At 35.5% G+C, this 15,803-nt stretch overlaps 2 protein-coding genes and 1 non-coding gene across 6 annotated transcripts; 1 reads left to right on the top strand and 2 right to left on the bottom strand.

The window, feature by feature from the left end:
* The first annotated feature begins 598 nt into the window (after positions 1 to 598).
* Positions 599 to 5,919, top strand: LOC140787340 (uncharacterized). 3 transcript variants are annotated; one of them, XM_073136210.1, is made up of 6 exons: positions 599 to 753; positions 943 to 1,119; positions 4,475 to 4,727; positions 5,120 to 5,223; positions 5,383 to 5,501; positions 5,596 to 5,919. In XM_073136210.1, exons 3-6 carry the CDS (start codon positions 4,505 to 4,507, stop codon positions 5,681 to 5,683), a joined length of 534 nt encoding a protein of 177 aa, XP_072992311.1. In that variant the 5' UTR covers positions 599 to 753; positions 943 to 1,119; positions 4,475 to 4,504; the 3' UTR covers positions 5,684 to 5,919. The 3 variants fall into 3 exon arrangements, with proteins under 3 accessions (XP_072992311.1, XP_072992310.1, XP_072992312.1); XM_073136211.1 differs by lacking the exons at positions 599 to 753; positions 943 to 1,119 and adding an exon at positions 4,298 to 4,408; XM_073136209.1 differs by lacking the exons at positions 599 to 753; positions 943 to 1,119 and having other exon boundaries at positions 4,280 to 4,727.
* Positions 3,918 to 3,990, bottom strand: TRNAR-CCU (transfer RNA arginine (anticodon CCU)). Its single transcript has one exon. It is a non-coding gene; the product is annotated as a tRNA-Arg (tRNA).
* Positions 5,920 to 7,574: 1,655 nt separating the features above from the next.
* LOC140786343 (FH protein interacting protein FIP2) lies at positions 7,575 to 14,735 on the bottom strand. Of its 2 annotated transcripts, none has more exons than XM_073134682.1 (11): positions 14,556 to 14,735; positions 13,829 to 13,938; positions 13,237 to 13,371; positions 12,722 to 12,877; positions 11,859 to 11,942; positions 11,532 to 11,578; positions 10,751 to 10,824; positions 10,345 to 10,403; positions 9,338 to 9,397; positions 8,714 to 8,794; positions 7,575 to 7,991 (listed from the first exon to the last, which is right to left on the bottom strand). In XM_073134682.1, exons 1-11 carry the CDS (start codon positions 14,602 to 14,604, stop codon positions 7,938 to 7,940), a joined length of 909 nt encoding a protein of 302 aa, XP_072990783.1. In that variant the 5' UTR covers positions 14,605 to 14,735; the 3' UTR covers positions 7,575 to 7,937. The 2 variants fall into 2 exon arrangements, with proteins under 2 accessions (XP_072990783.1, XP_072990784.1); XM_073134683.1 differs by having other exon boundaries at positions 12,770 to 12,877; positions 14,556 to 14,714.
* Between the last annotated feature and the right edge of the window lie 1,068 nt (positions 14,736 to 15,803).

Below are 15,803 nucleotides of genomic sequence, written 5' to 3'. Positions count from 1 at the left end.
TGCTATAATTTTCTAGATTTTGGTGATTCCCCTTGCTACCTCTCAACTACTACTGTCATGATGCTGCCATGGCATCCAAGTTAGTAAGCAGCTCGTGGCTCTCAGTAGGTCTGCTTTTTTTTCTTCTTCTTTTTTTTTTTTTGTCTTTTGTTGGATTGGTTAAGAGCTGACGAGCAGCTAATTCCAGGTGCGTTCTAAGCTTTACTCAGAGACATCACAGTGAATGATCTATCAAAACTCATTCAAATTTATAGCAGATGGTCCCCCAGTTATTGGGAAGGTGGCACCAACAAGCAGCTAGCTGTTTTCCCTACCGTACTCGAAAGTACAGAGTGGCGAGGGCCAGGACTGATAAATACTTAACTCCAATTCTCCATTAATCCACCCTGCCTTTTTAACTTTTTACTTTTCCCATTTCCCTCCACTCTCCAGCCACCTTGGATTTGTTTTACCTTTTGGATACTCTCTGCCTATTTACTCTATAAATCAAACTGCCAAACTGTTTGGCAGCTCTTGGTAGCACTCCAAAACTTTTTCTTCTTTCTCAGTTTGATTCTGTTCGGCAGATATTTTGGAAAAAATAAAATAAGAAGATTGATCTCTTACCTCTTGCAAAAGCAAATTTGAATGCTACCTATCATCACTATCAGACAAAGCCTCCTTTTCTAGAAGCTTCTTCAGAGGGAGTTTATTTCATTGGCATGTCATTGCCAGGCCTAATCTTTGAAGCAAACCATCAATGCCTACATATCTGTGAGTATATTAGTTTCTCTGTTGTTTTCCCTTTAATTCTCATTTCTAATTCCTGCTTCTTTGTTTATTAAAGTAGAAAAAGTTTGAGTTCTTGTCCTTAAGTACCAACTTGACATGCAAATCTACTCCTGGACATCCACCAAGTACTAAAGTTGTTCATTTTTTTTTTTTGAAAAAAAAAAATCCAAGCGCAAAACAGGTTAAAGAGCAATGAGATCTCCAGAAAGGACAGTAGGGCTAGCATTTCTGTCAGGAAACAACAATGAAGCCAAACACCAGTAAATTACAAACAGACTTGGAGGCCCCCACAAGCTTGCCACACTTGAAGAACAAGCAAGCCATTCTCACAGCAGTGCCGAATGCCCAGTACACGTCCCTATCCAAAATGCACTTCTTTTTTGTAGCTAGATTTATATATATATATATATATATATATATATATACAATATTTACACAATTGCAAATAATAACACCAACAAAGATCAGACGAAGAAACCACATTCAATTCACAACATAATGGAGTCGGAGCAGTCAAAAAAGGCTCCCACTTTTCCACTTTACCCCGTAATTACCACAGATTTGTCTCTTCTGAACTATACAGCACTAACAATCTTCTGATTGCTAGATTTTAAGATAGTTCAAGGGGCAAATTGTAAGTTTATAGCCGTTAATAAGGGGTGTAATGTGGACAAGTAAATGCAATTTAGGATTACAAGTACTCACTCTCTCTGGGAAAGGCTCCGCCAAAACCCGGCGCTGCTGAACCTGGCCATCATCTCCTTGTCCAACTCCGATTCTTCCGCCGACGGCGGCCTAGCCGGCCACGCGTGGAATTGGATTCTGAAGACTTCGTCGTCGTCGGAAAAGCCAACGACAGCCTTGGGCCGGAGAAGGACCGGTGCCGTCTTCCTCCTCCTCCTCCTCCGGCGAATCGAGTGGCGGACGAGGGCCGCCGGGAGCCTGACGACGGCGGAGACGAGGAGGTTGAGAAGGCCGCAGGGGCAACAGCAGAATATGGCGGCGCACTCCGCCGCCTTCTCGCCCGCCATCTCCGCGAAGCGCGCCTTCCTCCGCCACGGCGGGCAGCGGGGCTCGAATCCCGATCTAGGGTTCCGCGCCGTCGCGCCCCTCTCAGCCATCCGGTCCGAATCCGACGGCTAGAAGAAGAGGTAGGTCTCCATCTCCTTCTCTTCCTGGAGTTGGGAAGGAGGGATTATTTGTGAATACTTTAGAAGCTCGAAATAGAAGAGGGGAAGAGAATAAGCAACTGGTATTTATACACACACACACACACAGAGAGAGAGAGAGATTTCCAAGGCGGAATAAGAAACGCGAAAACGAGGAGACGTCTATATATTAACACTGCCGTATCGACACACGGAATGGAAAAGAAAAGGAAGAAAGAGAAAGAGAAAGAGAAAGAGAATAATATATTAAATAATGCTTCTGTTATCCAAAATATTTATAAATACGATATAAAGGGGGTAGATTGTATATATTTTTTATTTTTCCTTTTTTATTTTAGGAGTACAAATGTATTATGCTGCAAAAGTGTATAAAGAAATTATATTTATGTAATATTTAACACATTAAATCTCAAGATATTTGGTTAGAGAGATGAGAGATGAGAGATGAGAGATGAGAGATGGGGACTGTTTTTTCTGGTAAAATAAGACTCGTAAAACGTGGAAATTCTAGAATCGTCTGCTATCAGAAGACTCGACTGGGTTATGACTTAGGAGCGAACGCTGAGCTGGACTGCTCTATGACACGTCAGCGTGATGCGACCCATATCAACTCTATGCCTCTTTTTGTTCGCACGTGACCGCAGCCACAGGAGATCTGAATCTCGGTAGGTGGGGGGAAATTTTGGTAGAGAGAGAGAGAGAGAGAGCAAAGTGAATAAGATCCCTCCGATAACTCGGAGATATTCCGATGTCTGTTTATCTATCAATCTTCTAATCTTTGATGGTATGTCAATTCCTTATCTCTGGTCAATTTTATTCATCAGTAGGCTTGATATCACTGTCAGTGCTTTGATTGATTATTCATCTTCTTTAATTTTTGTGAATTTAATGCGTGGAATAGATTTATTGGAGTAGTGCACAAGCAATCACAGCCCCTAGATTATTAACTAGTTGATAAGATTATTTTTGTTATTATTTCCTCGTCAACACTCCATCTTTTAAAATTTTATTATCTAACCTCTTTAATTATTAAAATTCTATTAAAAACCCTAGCTCACTGATCAAATCAAATTACCCTTTAGATGATATTCTTAGATGCATTGAACTATCGTCTATTTTCACATAAGTTTCGTAAATCAAATTTTAGTCAACACATACCTTCTAGACTATTAGAAATCTCCGACGTTATTCTATATCGTCGTTAACGAAAAAGTTAGAAAATAAAAATGCCCCTTCTTTAATTCCTCAAAAAGAAGTACTAAGATCATAAATTCAGTGATGTGTGAGTCACTGAATAAGAAAGATTTGAGAAATTTTTAATAGTTTAAAATAAATTGAACTCTATTTATTGGTCATTATCTAGCATCTATCAGGAATTGAATTCTACGTGGCATACCTTCTCCAGTTAATTGGTCATCTAGATTCTAGAAGATTGGATGGTTCCTGGATGGGGGGGTGTTGTACGGTTTTTAAAAAGATAAATAAGTAGCTTGAAATTAGGATTACCTACTTGGTCTCTATCGTGTACTACTAGTTAGAGATGCTTTGCTTAGATATTTAATTAGTGCCGTGTAAGTATGACCAAATTAATATACTACAACTAATCTCAAACCAAACCAATTTGAAATCATATATAAAGGTCAACTGCTGGGAGTGGAACTTGAAACCAGTTCGTTGCCCATCTTTATACTCCACCAGATATTAACCAAAAGGAGGGTCTCAAACTCTTTTTAAATAGAATAAAATGCTCAAGAGTTATAGATAAAGATCTTCCTGATAACTATTGAAAGAAAAGATTTCTCCAGAAAAAAAGAAAAAGAAAACTATTTTAAGAGAAGAAGTGAGGAGTAAAATGAAGGGTAAAAGCATTAAAAGCTGTTAGCCTGGTACTAAAGAAGTAGTCTAAACAATGGCAAAGCAGAGGAGTTGGGTAGAGAAAATATCTTAATGGAAAAGAAAAAGAAAAATTATTGAACACGCGCCAGGTAGGGGTCGAACCTACGACTTTCTGCTTAGGAAACAGACGCTCTATCCACTGAGCTACAGGCGCTTGGTTAAATATAAAAATAAATTAGTTTATATAAATAATTTAAATTATAAATAAAATTATTTTATGTTATAAATATATTATTCAAATTATCGTGTCATAAATAAATTGAGATAATAAATATAAATACGGTACATTTAATAGTTGAGTTAGACAAGTCAATAACTATTTATGATCTACATTCTGATTATATTAAATTTTAGCATGTTCAAAATTGTCGGATACGTGTCGAATTATTGGGTCGGGTTAAAAAAAACTTGGAAAATAAAAGCTGCCACCATTAATCTTGGGCTAGCTACCTGCTCTAACTTGATGACAAACAGGAGAGTCATGGCAATCCAAGAGGACTTGTCTCTTTTCTCTTGCATGGAGGCCACGCACCCACATCCATGCCCACTATTCTGACACTCACTATTAGCAAGTAGCAACGCCCCTCGAATTTATTTTACCATGTTAACCCCTCTAGAAATTTCTCCTCGTTATATAGGACGGACTAGAGATCTAGTGAGAGTCGATCATGGAGGAGGCTAAAGTGGGTGGTGAGGATAAGAAGATGATGAAGATTTTGGTGGCCGTGGACGACAGCCAAGGGAGTTTATACGCCTTATCTTGGGCTATCGATCATCTCCTTACGATCGCCGGCACGGCAACGGCGGCGGCGGCGGCGGCGGAGCTCGGGTCTCTTATCCTTCTCCATGCTCAGCAGCCGTTGCACCACTACATGTATCCCGTTGGACCAGGTTAAGCCATCTCCATCTCCATCTCCATCTCCATTAGTAGTTGGTCTATTATTAACAGCTTTTAAGTTTTATTAAATCTCTCTACTCCTAAATCCGAACTTGAGATATCTTTTAAGAGATCAATTAAAGACAGAAGGTTTGAAGGTCTGATACCATGTCAACCTATGCGATAGTTGCTATATTATTGTAACAAATCTATTATAACCAAATGACTTCATTCAAAAATAATTAAATCTTGCATTAAATGGCAACGTACCCTTCTGGGATTCTCCTGAGGATATATAGCAACAACAATAACTCGAGCGCAAAGGCGAATAGTTTTTTATTTTTGTTTTTCTTGGCAAACTCATATATATATTGGGAGGCTTTTGATTACATTTCTTTGGATGCAGAGGTTTATGCCACGTCTTCAGTGATAGAATCCGTGAAGAAAGCTCAGGAAGAGAACTCAAGGAATGTGCTCAACAAAGCCCTCCATATTTGCCAAGAGAAGGGGGTAATTAAGTTGCCAATTTACTCCACCACTAATATAATTAACAACTATTTTGGACATAATATGCAAACACACAAGCATATTGTTAGTGATTAATTAAGTAGAGATTAAACTCTCTTAATCTGTACTTCTTTTTCTTCTTCATTTTTTTTTTCTGAGTAGATCAGAGCTGAATCAATAATTGTAGATGGAGATCCAAAGGACATGATATGCCAAACTGCCGAGCAGATGCATGTTGATCTCCTCATCATCGGCAATCGTGGTCTCGGCACCATCAAGAGGTAATTAGCTTGCTTAATTAGTAGCCAAAATTAATCACACTTAAGCATTAATACTAATCTTCCTAACAATTTAATCTTGTGGTTGCTTTTGTAGGGCTTTCTTGGGTAGCGTTAGCGACTATTGTGCTCATCATGCAAAATGCGCGACTCTAATAGTCAAACCACCCAAGGCTACCCACTAGTTTCAAGTGTTTTTCCTTTCTTTCTTCTTCAATTCCATCTTGATCTAGTTAGTAGTTATTTTGCAAATCTAGACTGCTTCACAACCTTTTACTGCTACTTTTAAGTGATGCTATCATCAAATTACCTTCTTTGCTAAATACATGACAAAGATCAGATGAGTTGCATTCAAGTAACAAGCATGGCATGGATGTTGATAGACTTTTGAGAATATAACAAGCTCAAGAAAATATAGCCCTATAGAGTTCATTTGTTTGCTAGCTTTTACAACTAAAGAGTTCTAGAAACAAAATCAAAAAAGAAGAAAGTTTTGTTCTTTTTTTAAGGAAATGAAGGAGCTCAAAAGGAAGGAAGAAACATACATACCATCATGTATTCAATTTCTCTAGCTTTCAACGCAGTGGAAAGCAAGGTGCAAGGAATGAAGCCTGGTCCGAGATCTCCTTCCTGAGTAATAATTATTGAGAAGTATATAGGAGGAGATCTTGGAACAGTCTCCATTCCAAGCACCCACTTCCCTTCTCCCAAAACTTTGTGCCTTCCTACGATCAGTTTCGTATGATTAATCGTCAATCTAAGACCCTCAACAAGACTATAATCTCATGATGGCCATATGATCTTAGGGGGGCAGCACATGATGGGTGGGAGGAATAAAGTATTAGGAAAAATGGGTGGGTTTTGGTTGAGTTATGTTGTCTTCTTCTATAGTCTTCCTTTATAGGAGTGAGGGTTGGCCGGCTTTTACAGTCTATTGTCTGAGGAAAGGAATATGCAACATGGGGGTTATGTATATAATAAGCTGGAAGTAGGGGGCTTGAGAGGATGGGAAAAATGAGACTATGAGAGGTAGTACTTTTTTGATGAATTTTAATTTGCAAAAGTTGTCAGGTGATCAGAAAGGTCATCTGCCAACATCACAAGGAGACTTCAAAAAAAAAAAAAAAAAAAAAGACACATCATCACAAGAAGAGGGTAGTTTTGGCTTGTGGAATATGTAATATATATCTATATAGGCAATACTGGAAAATCTACAAGCAAAAGTTGCAGAGGATCTTAGCAAAAATCAAGACTTATGTCTAGCTCATGTTGTATGAATATTCTTAGTTAAACTTTTTATATTTTCTGTAGTTCTGTGTGCTTAATATGTTTAGATATGTTCAGATGATGGGCCTTAATACACTCCAAGAAGTGTACAAAAGAAAGAAACCTGAAATCTATCATGCATGTATCTCCAGGAAATATTATGCATGAAAAGTTCACTTTAATGTCAATGAGATTTGAGAGAATAATTGTTGGAACATAAAGTCTCTCTCTCTCTCTCTCTCTCTCTCTCTCTCTCTCTCTCTCTCTCTCACACACACACACACACACACACACACACACACCTAATAATTGTATCTCTTTACAGTTGGTGTCATCATCTTTTGCACCAATCATTTCTCTTTCCACTTTAATCGGAATAACAAGATCTCCATATTTTTCATCAAAAAGAAGGAAAAAAAAGAAAAAGAAAACAAAAGATCTCCTCCTTTCGTAGGAGAGGAAAGAATAAGCTGGTACATGAATTCTAAGTATGAACAACAATTATAATTGTTTGGACTGAAGGTCTTATTTGGTTTGAGATTAAATCCAAACTTGATCTTGTTTTTTAATCTTAATTATTTAAAAAGTAAACTTGATTAAATATAATAAAAATAAAAATATATTTAATTACTAGACCAGTTTAAGAGTTCTGAGAGTCCGAAGGGGTCCTAAACTTAAAACAAACAAGACCAAAGATCAAACTCACTCCTCTGTGAGCTTTAACTTTTGTACGTAATTGCTGCCTTGATACAGTATCAATGTCATGGGCCCACTAAATGTCTCAAGCCTAGGGACAAACGCAAGTGTTCATAAAGAAAAAGTAAATCAATATAAAGCAAATCAATGTATCCCAGACTCCCAATATGTGTAGTTGAGAGAGCACAAAGCAACAAACATGATTCCATGTTGCTATTACACAGGTACAACAAATGTTCTCTTCGCAACATGCAATCATTCTTGAACTTCACACACACAATTCACTTCAATATGATGATTATAAGACATATCACCATTAACCCACATAAAAACATAACAGTTGCTACCAGTTTTCTCCTTCACACAGTAGTCACAATCTGTACAGGATCCCACCAGCTTGTAAATATGCCCATCTATAGTACAAATAAGTTAAGCAATCGTGTTTGATCCGTAAGCCATTTTTTTGCTTGTTCTGCATCATCTGATTGCTCCTAGTAGATTTGCACCACCAAGCTTAGCGCCGTCCAATTGCTGTATTGCAAAGTAAAAGATGAAAAGAATGAGTTTGTCACCATCCTATTCTGATGGACAGAGTATCCTGAGATTTCACTAGGTATTCAAAATCGATGTCAGAGAAAGAGTACAATAAAGAATAAATCAGTTATATTTTCTTTCCATATTACATACTGGTTTGTGTTCTCGTAACATCCCAAACAGTAATTACAGAAATTCCACTCATCGCCACAATATTATTGGTATTGTTTTATGTTCTATCTTCCATGTCATAGGCAAAAGATGTAAACCAGCAAAAAAGGACAAGGAACAAGAACAACAGACTTTACCAATAAGAGTAGTGACTATCCAATGCAAGCGTATCAGGCCAAGTCCGATGAATAGAACCAAACATGAACAAGGTTGCTTAATTGCCATAAAATTCCCACAAATAAGATCTCAAACATAGTTAATCGAGAAGTTGGATTTCTGAACAAGGACAATGGATGACCTAACATCTTGAAAAAAAATAAAGGATCGCCATGGAAAGTAATGGGGGCATATAAATGGTCATGAAGAGCTATAGATGACTGACAACAAGTAGGAGTAGTAGCTCTTTCAGTCTCCATGACTTTCTACATATAAATGGCAGTGGAAAGGCTCAAAACATTACTATTTACTAGAATGTCTAAGCAACTAATCTACATTTTTTTACAAGCAAACAATATTGACAGAGGAATTCAAACAGGCTGCAGACTTACAGTTTCACGCAGATCAACTTCTCTCAAGTAAGCACGCTGAAGATTTGCACCTTGCAAATTTGCGCCAGCCAACTTTGCACCCTTCATGCGAAATGAAGAATCCTTATATCAGATGATTTAGAAATAGAACTGCAAATGAGCATAAAGAAGACTATCTAATGCTTCCTTCTTTTACACAAACAATTTCTTCACTAATCAAGTTTGACAAAAGAATTCTATGAAGAAGAAATTAAAATGCTTGCTAATTATGGTAAAGAAGAACCCTTTTCCTAAAGATAGCCAGTGTTAAAATAAATAGATAATAAATCAAGCCACAGAGGTGCCCTCTGGAAATTCTCACATTTTACAATTTTTACAGTTAATCATGTTGAAAACTTGAGACCATAATATTTTAGAAGAAATTAAAATTGTGGTAATTAATGGGAGAAATATTTAATCGGATGGTATCATCACCACCACGACACACACACATTTACATAATATAATACATAATATGGCATATATAAAACCTTCATAATCATGAACGTTTTCATACCTTGAGTTTGCGCAAAGTTATAACTAAGTCATTTTTCATGAACTATAACTTTTAACTGTCTAGCAACAGTAGACAAAATAAATCTTTACCTTGAGATTGGCTCCTTCGAGATTAGCTCCTTTCAGATTGGCATCCATAAGATTTGCACTCTAAATTTTCCAAACATTGACACATCATAACCAGTCTAAGTTAATAAACCAGGAAGTAACTATATATGAATGTCAAAACAATTAACTGTTGTGTTTAGGAGCATTAAGTTTTGCAATGCCAAATGTATAGTTGGTCTAATCTTTCTTAAACAAAGTCTACATTAAGTATAAAGATCTGCAATCAGAGGTAAAATGAAATGGAAGTATGAAAAGTCATCTCAGTTTTAGAATGTCTGGCTCTAAGACAACTGCACAAAACAAAATAAATTACATGGCTAGAAAATAACTTCACAACAAAACCCCTTGGAAATATAGCAATGGGAACTGTTAGTAGATATTGTTCATGCCGTTATGATGAAGCACAATTTTAAGAAATCATCTTTTCAAGATACCACAGCTGTATTGTATGTTCAGGTAGTTGAAGCTCAGGGTATTCTACAGTTGGAAGCAAAAAGCAGATGTTATTGATCAACAAAATTGAAAGTAGAAACTCAAATGCAGCTGCAAGAAGATATATTTCAGAATAAACAGGGTTTCCAGCTTGAAGACAGAATTCTAGTAATCAAGAGTTGTTAAAACCCCCACTGACCGTCAAATAACTGTTTAGACTTTGTTTCTTTTCTTAAAAGAATAAGAACACTATACTAGTATGTATTAGTCAGCAGAAACATATTTAGTAGTCGACTCCATCATGCCATTGTGAAGAAAAGGTATTAGTATGACAGAACTATCTCTATTTCATGGTTCAGTATCTTTAATAATGTTCCGTCCAATACAAGAAGATTAATTCACTCACTTTTATTCAATTACATCATCAGTAAATGAGAGCAATGTAAGGAACCTTATATACCTTGTTTTCACACAATAGAAAGAGATAACTATTATTGCCAAGTCAAAATAACACGAAAAAAAAATCTCGCATAATTAACACAAAGTAGTTACCCAACCTGTAAATGTGCAGAACGAAGGTCTGCTTCACCAAAGCTACACCCAATCAGGCATGCATCTGCAAAGAGCAAGCTACAATTAACTTTAGAGGCAACAAAAGATAGTTATCCAGAAGAGCTGGTCAGACATTTTTCCAGTCAAAATTCACCAAGTTTGGACTTTTGGATATTTCAGCACAGTTGCACTACAGAAGATGTGTTAAGTCAATTAAGTTGTAGTATTTTATCCATAAAGGAAGGAACAAATTTCTAATGATGATTCAAGCACATGTAGTTATGAAACTTATTTAGGTACAGACTCGTCAAGCAAAACACAGGACATGCCACACAGATATTGAATCAAAAAAAAAATTCAGAAAAAGAAAAAAAAATGCTTAAATGTTAAATGTTTCATAAAAGATATTACCCTGCAGATTTGCACTCTGAAGATTTGCCCTATCCAATGAAGCTCCACGAAGATTTGCTCCAACAAACTCACATCTGCAATTGACCACATAGAACCATTTAGGAAAAAAAAACTAAAAAGAAATGCGTAGTGGTAAGAGGAAAATTTTGAAATGCCTATGACCTTTTAAGTCAATGAATGTTGAGAGGTTCTATGTCAAGTGTGTTTAGAGAGTTGAGAGTATGCAAGACTCTTGAGAACGAAGCTCAAGAAGTGCACAGGGCGATGGGCGTAGGTATGAGCAGTAGGCGATCTAATTAAACGAAACAAAAAAGAGAGCATCTCAGAGCTATATAATGAACTAGCAATAGTTTAAGGATGTACAAGGAAGATGAGGGGCACAAAAGGCTCTACCTAATTGATGAACTGAATTGAAAAGGACAAAATATTAAGAATTGAGGGAGTTAAAGCTTGGTTGGTGTCAACCTATGTATTTGCAAAGGGGATTTTCAAATTAATTAGATTAAAATTTCGTGAAAACAAAGAATAAGAAAATCTGAAAACAAGAAGTTGCCTGATTAGTGAAAGATGAGTTATAAAGTCCTTTCTCAGTAGCAAGAAGTCATATATTCTTCGTTACCCTTTTCATAAAGATGAGTCTCAAAACAAGAAGTTTTTTATGCACTGAACATGATGATGCATCACTTTTATTATCTTAAGGTTGCATATAGACTAAAATTAAGCAGGTCAACAAAGTTGAACTTGAGCATATCTATTAGCAACTTGTTGAAGTGTATCTTACTCACGCAAGATTGCATCTTGGAAAATCGAACCATCAGCTTCCACATCCTGTTAAGATAAAGTTGCAACATTATATGAAGTAAATAGTGTAAAGATGATTTGGATAAACGGTAAGATATTCCTTCAATAGAAACAGATAGATGAAGATGAATAATCAGGAAAGATGAGTACAATCAGTTGATTATACCTCTGGAGGCAAGAAGATCCATAAAGCAGAGTTAGTATAGGCAGAAAGGAAAACACCCATTTAAGCAAAGGAGAGTTATCCACACATTAGGATGTAAAGCAATGTAAAGCAATGCAGAAAATTAAAGTGTATATAACATACCCCAAATTTAGCTTTCTGAAGATTGGCACATGAAAAAATGGTTTTCTTGATACATGCGTAACTGAAGTCAACGAATGATAGGTCCTGTAGACCAACAAAAAGAATACTTTCGGGCGTCCATTATTTGTTCCAAATGAAAAATCATACAATTGAAGAATAGCATACAAAGAATCAGTTTCGGTGATTATATATGTACAGCCAAAGATGAGAATGAAACGGAAGCTATATATATCAAAACATATTGTCTAAAACATACAAAGTAGAAAGTCACAACTGTTTTCATCCTCAGTCAGAAAAAGCATATTAAATGGCTACATCAGAAAGAATCCATACAACTCTGTATTGTCTAGAGCTTTCCTTTTTTTTCAATTACCAAATAAAGATTTTTCTCAAAAAATGTGATAAAAGGAAGAAATATTTATAAATCCAGTTAAGAATTCAAATTCTCTAAGTCTGATCTAGAACTTATCAATTGCCAAGCAGTTAATACTTAATTGTTATTGACTTCTTTTACAAGTAGAACTAGCTAATTGGTCAAAAAAGACTTTGAAGCTGATCACAAATAATTGAGAAATCCAAGGCTATGAAAGTGACCATTATTCTAGTTATTCTCAATCGTGCGACTAGATGACAATATAGATCAGATGTTATATCTTACTTTGGTGATCAAATGTAATATCTTAGAAGTGCTCTGTGTTCCAATTAAGTTTGTCCTAAACTATATGATGGCAAAGTAATCATATGCATCCAATAGAAATAATGAGATTAAACTTAGCAATATTAATATGTCTGGAAATAACACCAGTGTGTGGTTATTCATTTGTGAAGTTAAATGATCCTGTAATTACACTCCTGTGGCTTACAAGTTTAGAGAGATCAAGATAAGAAAGATTCACGCCACGAAATCTAACTCTTTCAGTTTGAATGCATTTGATGATATCTATGCGCGTCAATTCAGTTTCTGAGACATCTTCATCCTTTTTCTTCTCCAATTGTGCATTTATATGGTCTACTAATCCCTGCAAAATTAACGAGAAGTGAGATTGATATAAAGAATCTAGCATACAGTTACAGTAAACAAAAATGTGGCAATTGGCAAAAGAAATAGTTTTTTTTTCTCATGAAGTTTAAGACATCAATCAGATGATCTGCAAAGTGTTAAATGTTGGTCGCAACTTTGACAACAGTCTTACAAGTGACAAGATACTGAATCATCATAGATTACTCAAATAATAGCAGTCATGTTGGCAGTAAGGTCAGCAATATTTGAACTAAACATTGAAAGTAACAACAAACACAAAACCGATTGATCTCGGCATGAGAAGGGCAGAAATGACATACTAAATTAATGGATGTAAGGAAAGAGAAAGTGAATTACAAGTAACTGATAATATTCTGCTTCTCGCAATAACTCTTGATACTCTGACTCCTGAAGTACGGGAACAACGCCATCTCTCAACCAATTCAAAATGTGCCTGAAGTATTTCCCATCCCTATCAACAAATATCATTCCCTGCAAAGGATTAGTATGGCCAAGCAATTAAAGCATGATCCAGAATAATTGCTACCACAGCAGCTTGATAGCTGATCAAATCCAACAAAAGATAAGACATTCTTGCTTAAGAAGAAAGACTGCACAGTGGAGGCAATTATTAGTTCTTATAGCAAACTTCAGTATATGAAGAATGTTCCGTGGCACCAAATCATGGATAATGCTAGCAATAATAAGTCTTTCTCACGCAGATAGCCACCATAAGCACACAAGAAAAAAGAAAAAAGAAAGAAAGGAAAATCTTTATCTGGCAAATAAAGACAACTATTGATGTGGATTCTGGAAAAGACACGATCCTTAATTCAATAAATGAAACAAAGAATAGCATTCAAAGAACAGAAACCGTCTGAAACTAAGAAATTTATAGTAAGTGTCAGAAAAAGCTGCCACATAATTATCGCCAAGAATAGACAAGTACCGATTCAGGGTCCTGACAAATTGTATGCCTGCCACTAAACATTGCTGCAAGCATGGAGTCAGGCTCACGCTGAGTAAGTGTATCAATAGTCGTTGTGTACTTCTTACCACCTGTAAATTACCAGAGAATTAATGAAGTGTGACATAAAGAGGCTCCCAGAATTATACAAAGTTCAGCTGATAAAATATAAAAGAACAGGATTGCATCACATCTGCTGAATTTATTACCCAAAAACCATTTTAAACAATAGCATTCATATTTCATCAAGCAGAAAAAAAGCAAGAATAACTCATAAAATTGTTTTGATTCCTTCATATGGACCAAAATTTGGTTGATTGACAACCAGTTCCCCATAAAAAATTACACCTTTATAGGCCTTGATGTTCCAATGTTAGCAAGTCAAATCAACCATTATGCAATAGTGCAACGAGCATTCCACCAGCTCGCATCTCTCGACAAGTTACGATTTTTTTTTGGAACCCTATATGCCAACCACCAACTGTCCGACGAGAAATCCACAGTTCGGAGCTACAAATCAAAGGTGCACTTCTGTTCATCGATAAATCCGAAACCTTTCTAACTTTCCCCGATCACCAAAAGGTCCCAAAGGAAAAGAAAAAAAAAAACTTCAACTTGATTCTGGATTAGATAAAATAACAGAAGGATCGGAGGGAAAATAACGATCTTACAAGAATCAAGAGAAAGAAAGTGTTAGAAAACATCTGACCAATATTGAGGAGGACGGGGGAAGGCGAAAAGGGGTAAGTGGAAACCATCGCCGTCCTCTTCCCTCTTCCTCCGACACGAAGCTCACGGCGACCCGAGACGGAGTCGCTTTCGCCGCAGTGATTAAATTGGCCACGGTTCCCAATTCCCGTACTTACCCCTAGAAGAAGTATTCACTTCCAAGTTCCAAATGACGGTTCTACCCTTAAAACTGTGAAACGATGCACCGGGCACCAAATCTAAGTGTTGTACTACAAAATTAACACATTTAAGCCAACAATCTAATCATACCTAATTATTTATCAATTGATTTGATGATATTAAGATTATTAAGGATATAATAGGAATGCAAAAAATTTAAAAGATATTACTGAAATTATTTTTTTAAATATATTAATTTGTACATTATTTTTTTGATAATTATATTATCTTAATATTTTATAAAGTAAAAGATATATATCATTAACTAAGAGTAATGTATATTGATATCTTTTATAATTAACTCGATAAAATTTTAATTATTATTTATTTATTTATATATATTTCTTATTAGTTTAAGATTGATTTAAATTAAATTTGATAATAGATAGAGATAGAGAATCATATTTAAATTGAAGTTTATCTTCAAATAATCAAATTTAAATTATTTAATATTAAATAATATTTCTATAATTAAGGCATAATTATATCTAACAGATAAAGAAAAGATATGAAGTTAGGTACACGTAACCGGTACCAAGTATAAAAACTAAGTATTATAGTTATTGAATTAAGATTATAATTTTTAACTTGTATTGAAATATTTGCCACAATCTAATATACTTTGAAATTGTAAAATGATGTCAATTCTTTTTTTCTCTAATTTATAGTTTTTAAAATCGTGAAGTCTACTTAATGACTAAAAGATATCACATCATTTTGCACCAATAAAAAAAAAAGTCATTGACTGAAAGATATCACAACTCTGAAACCTTTGAATTACTTAAAGATAATAACAATTTGATCTGATTCGCTACCTCATTCATGGTGGTCTACCGAACACCCAAAAAATTTCACCCGTAGAATAGTCTACAGACTTAACTAATCTACATTGACCTTTGGATCTTACTGTAATATTATATTTACAATGAATAGTTATAGACTTTCAATAAAAAAGAATGAAAAAAGGGAGGAAATGACATTTTTTTAAGACCAAATTAATTATAAATGGAGACAAGTTATCGGTTTGATTCCCCCAATGAAAACATTA

The sequence above is a fragment of the Typha latifolia genome, chromosome 4 (genome assembly GCF_019914945.1).
Source record: "Typha latifolia isolate L0001 chromosome 4, TyphaL0001v2, whole genome shotgun sequence".
NCBI lineage: Eukaryota > Viridiplantae > Streptophyta > Magnoliopsida > Poales > Typhaceae > Typha > Typha latifolia.
This window is presented reverse-complemented; position numbering and strand designations above follow the sequence as displayed.

What these genes read in the sequence shown, in the direction of transcription:
- LOC140787340 (XM_073136210.1), top strand. Translation starts at nt 4,505, where the DNA reads ATGGAGGAGGCTAAAGTGGGTGGTGAGGATAAGAAGATGATGAAGATT. An exon ending in CATGTATCCCGTTGGACCAG is followed by an intron (nt 4,728 to 5,119) that starts GTTAAGCCATCT and finishes CTTTGGATGCAG; the next exon opens with AGGTTTATGCCACGTCTTCA. An exon ending in GGTCTCGGCACCATCAAGAG is followed by an intron (nt 5,502 to 5,595) that starts GTAATTAGCTTG and finishes TTGCTTTTGTAG; the next exon opens with GGCTTTCTTGGGTAGCGTTA.
- LOC140786343 (XM_073134682.1), bottom strand. Translation starts at nt 14,604, where the DNA reads ATGGTTTCCACTTACCCCTTTTCGCCTTCCCCCGTCCTCCTCAATATT. An exon ending in TTTGTCAGGACCCTGAATCG is followed by an intron (nt 13,372 to 13,828) that starts GTACTTGTCTAT and finishes AATCCTTTGCAG; the next exon opens with GGAATGATATTTGTTGATAG. An exon ending in TCGAAGGAGCCAATCTCAAG is followed by an intron (nt 8,795 to 9,337) that starts GTAAAGATTTAT and finishes TTTCGCATGAAG; the next exon opens with GGTGCAAAGTTGGCTGGCGC.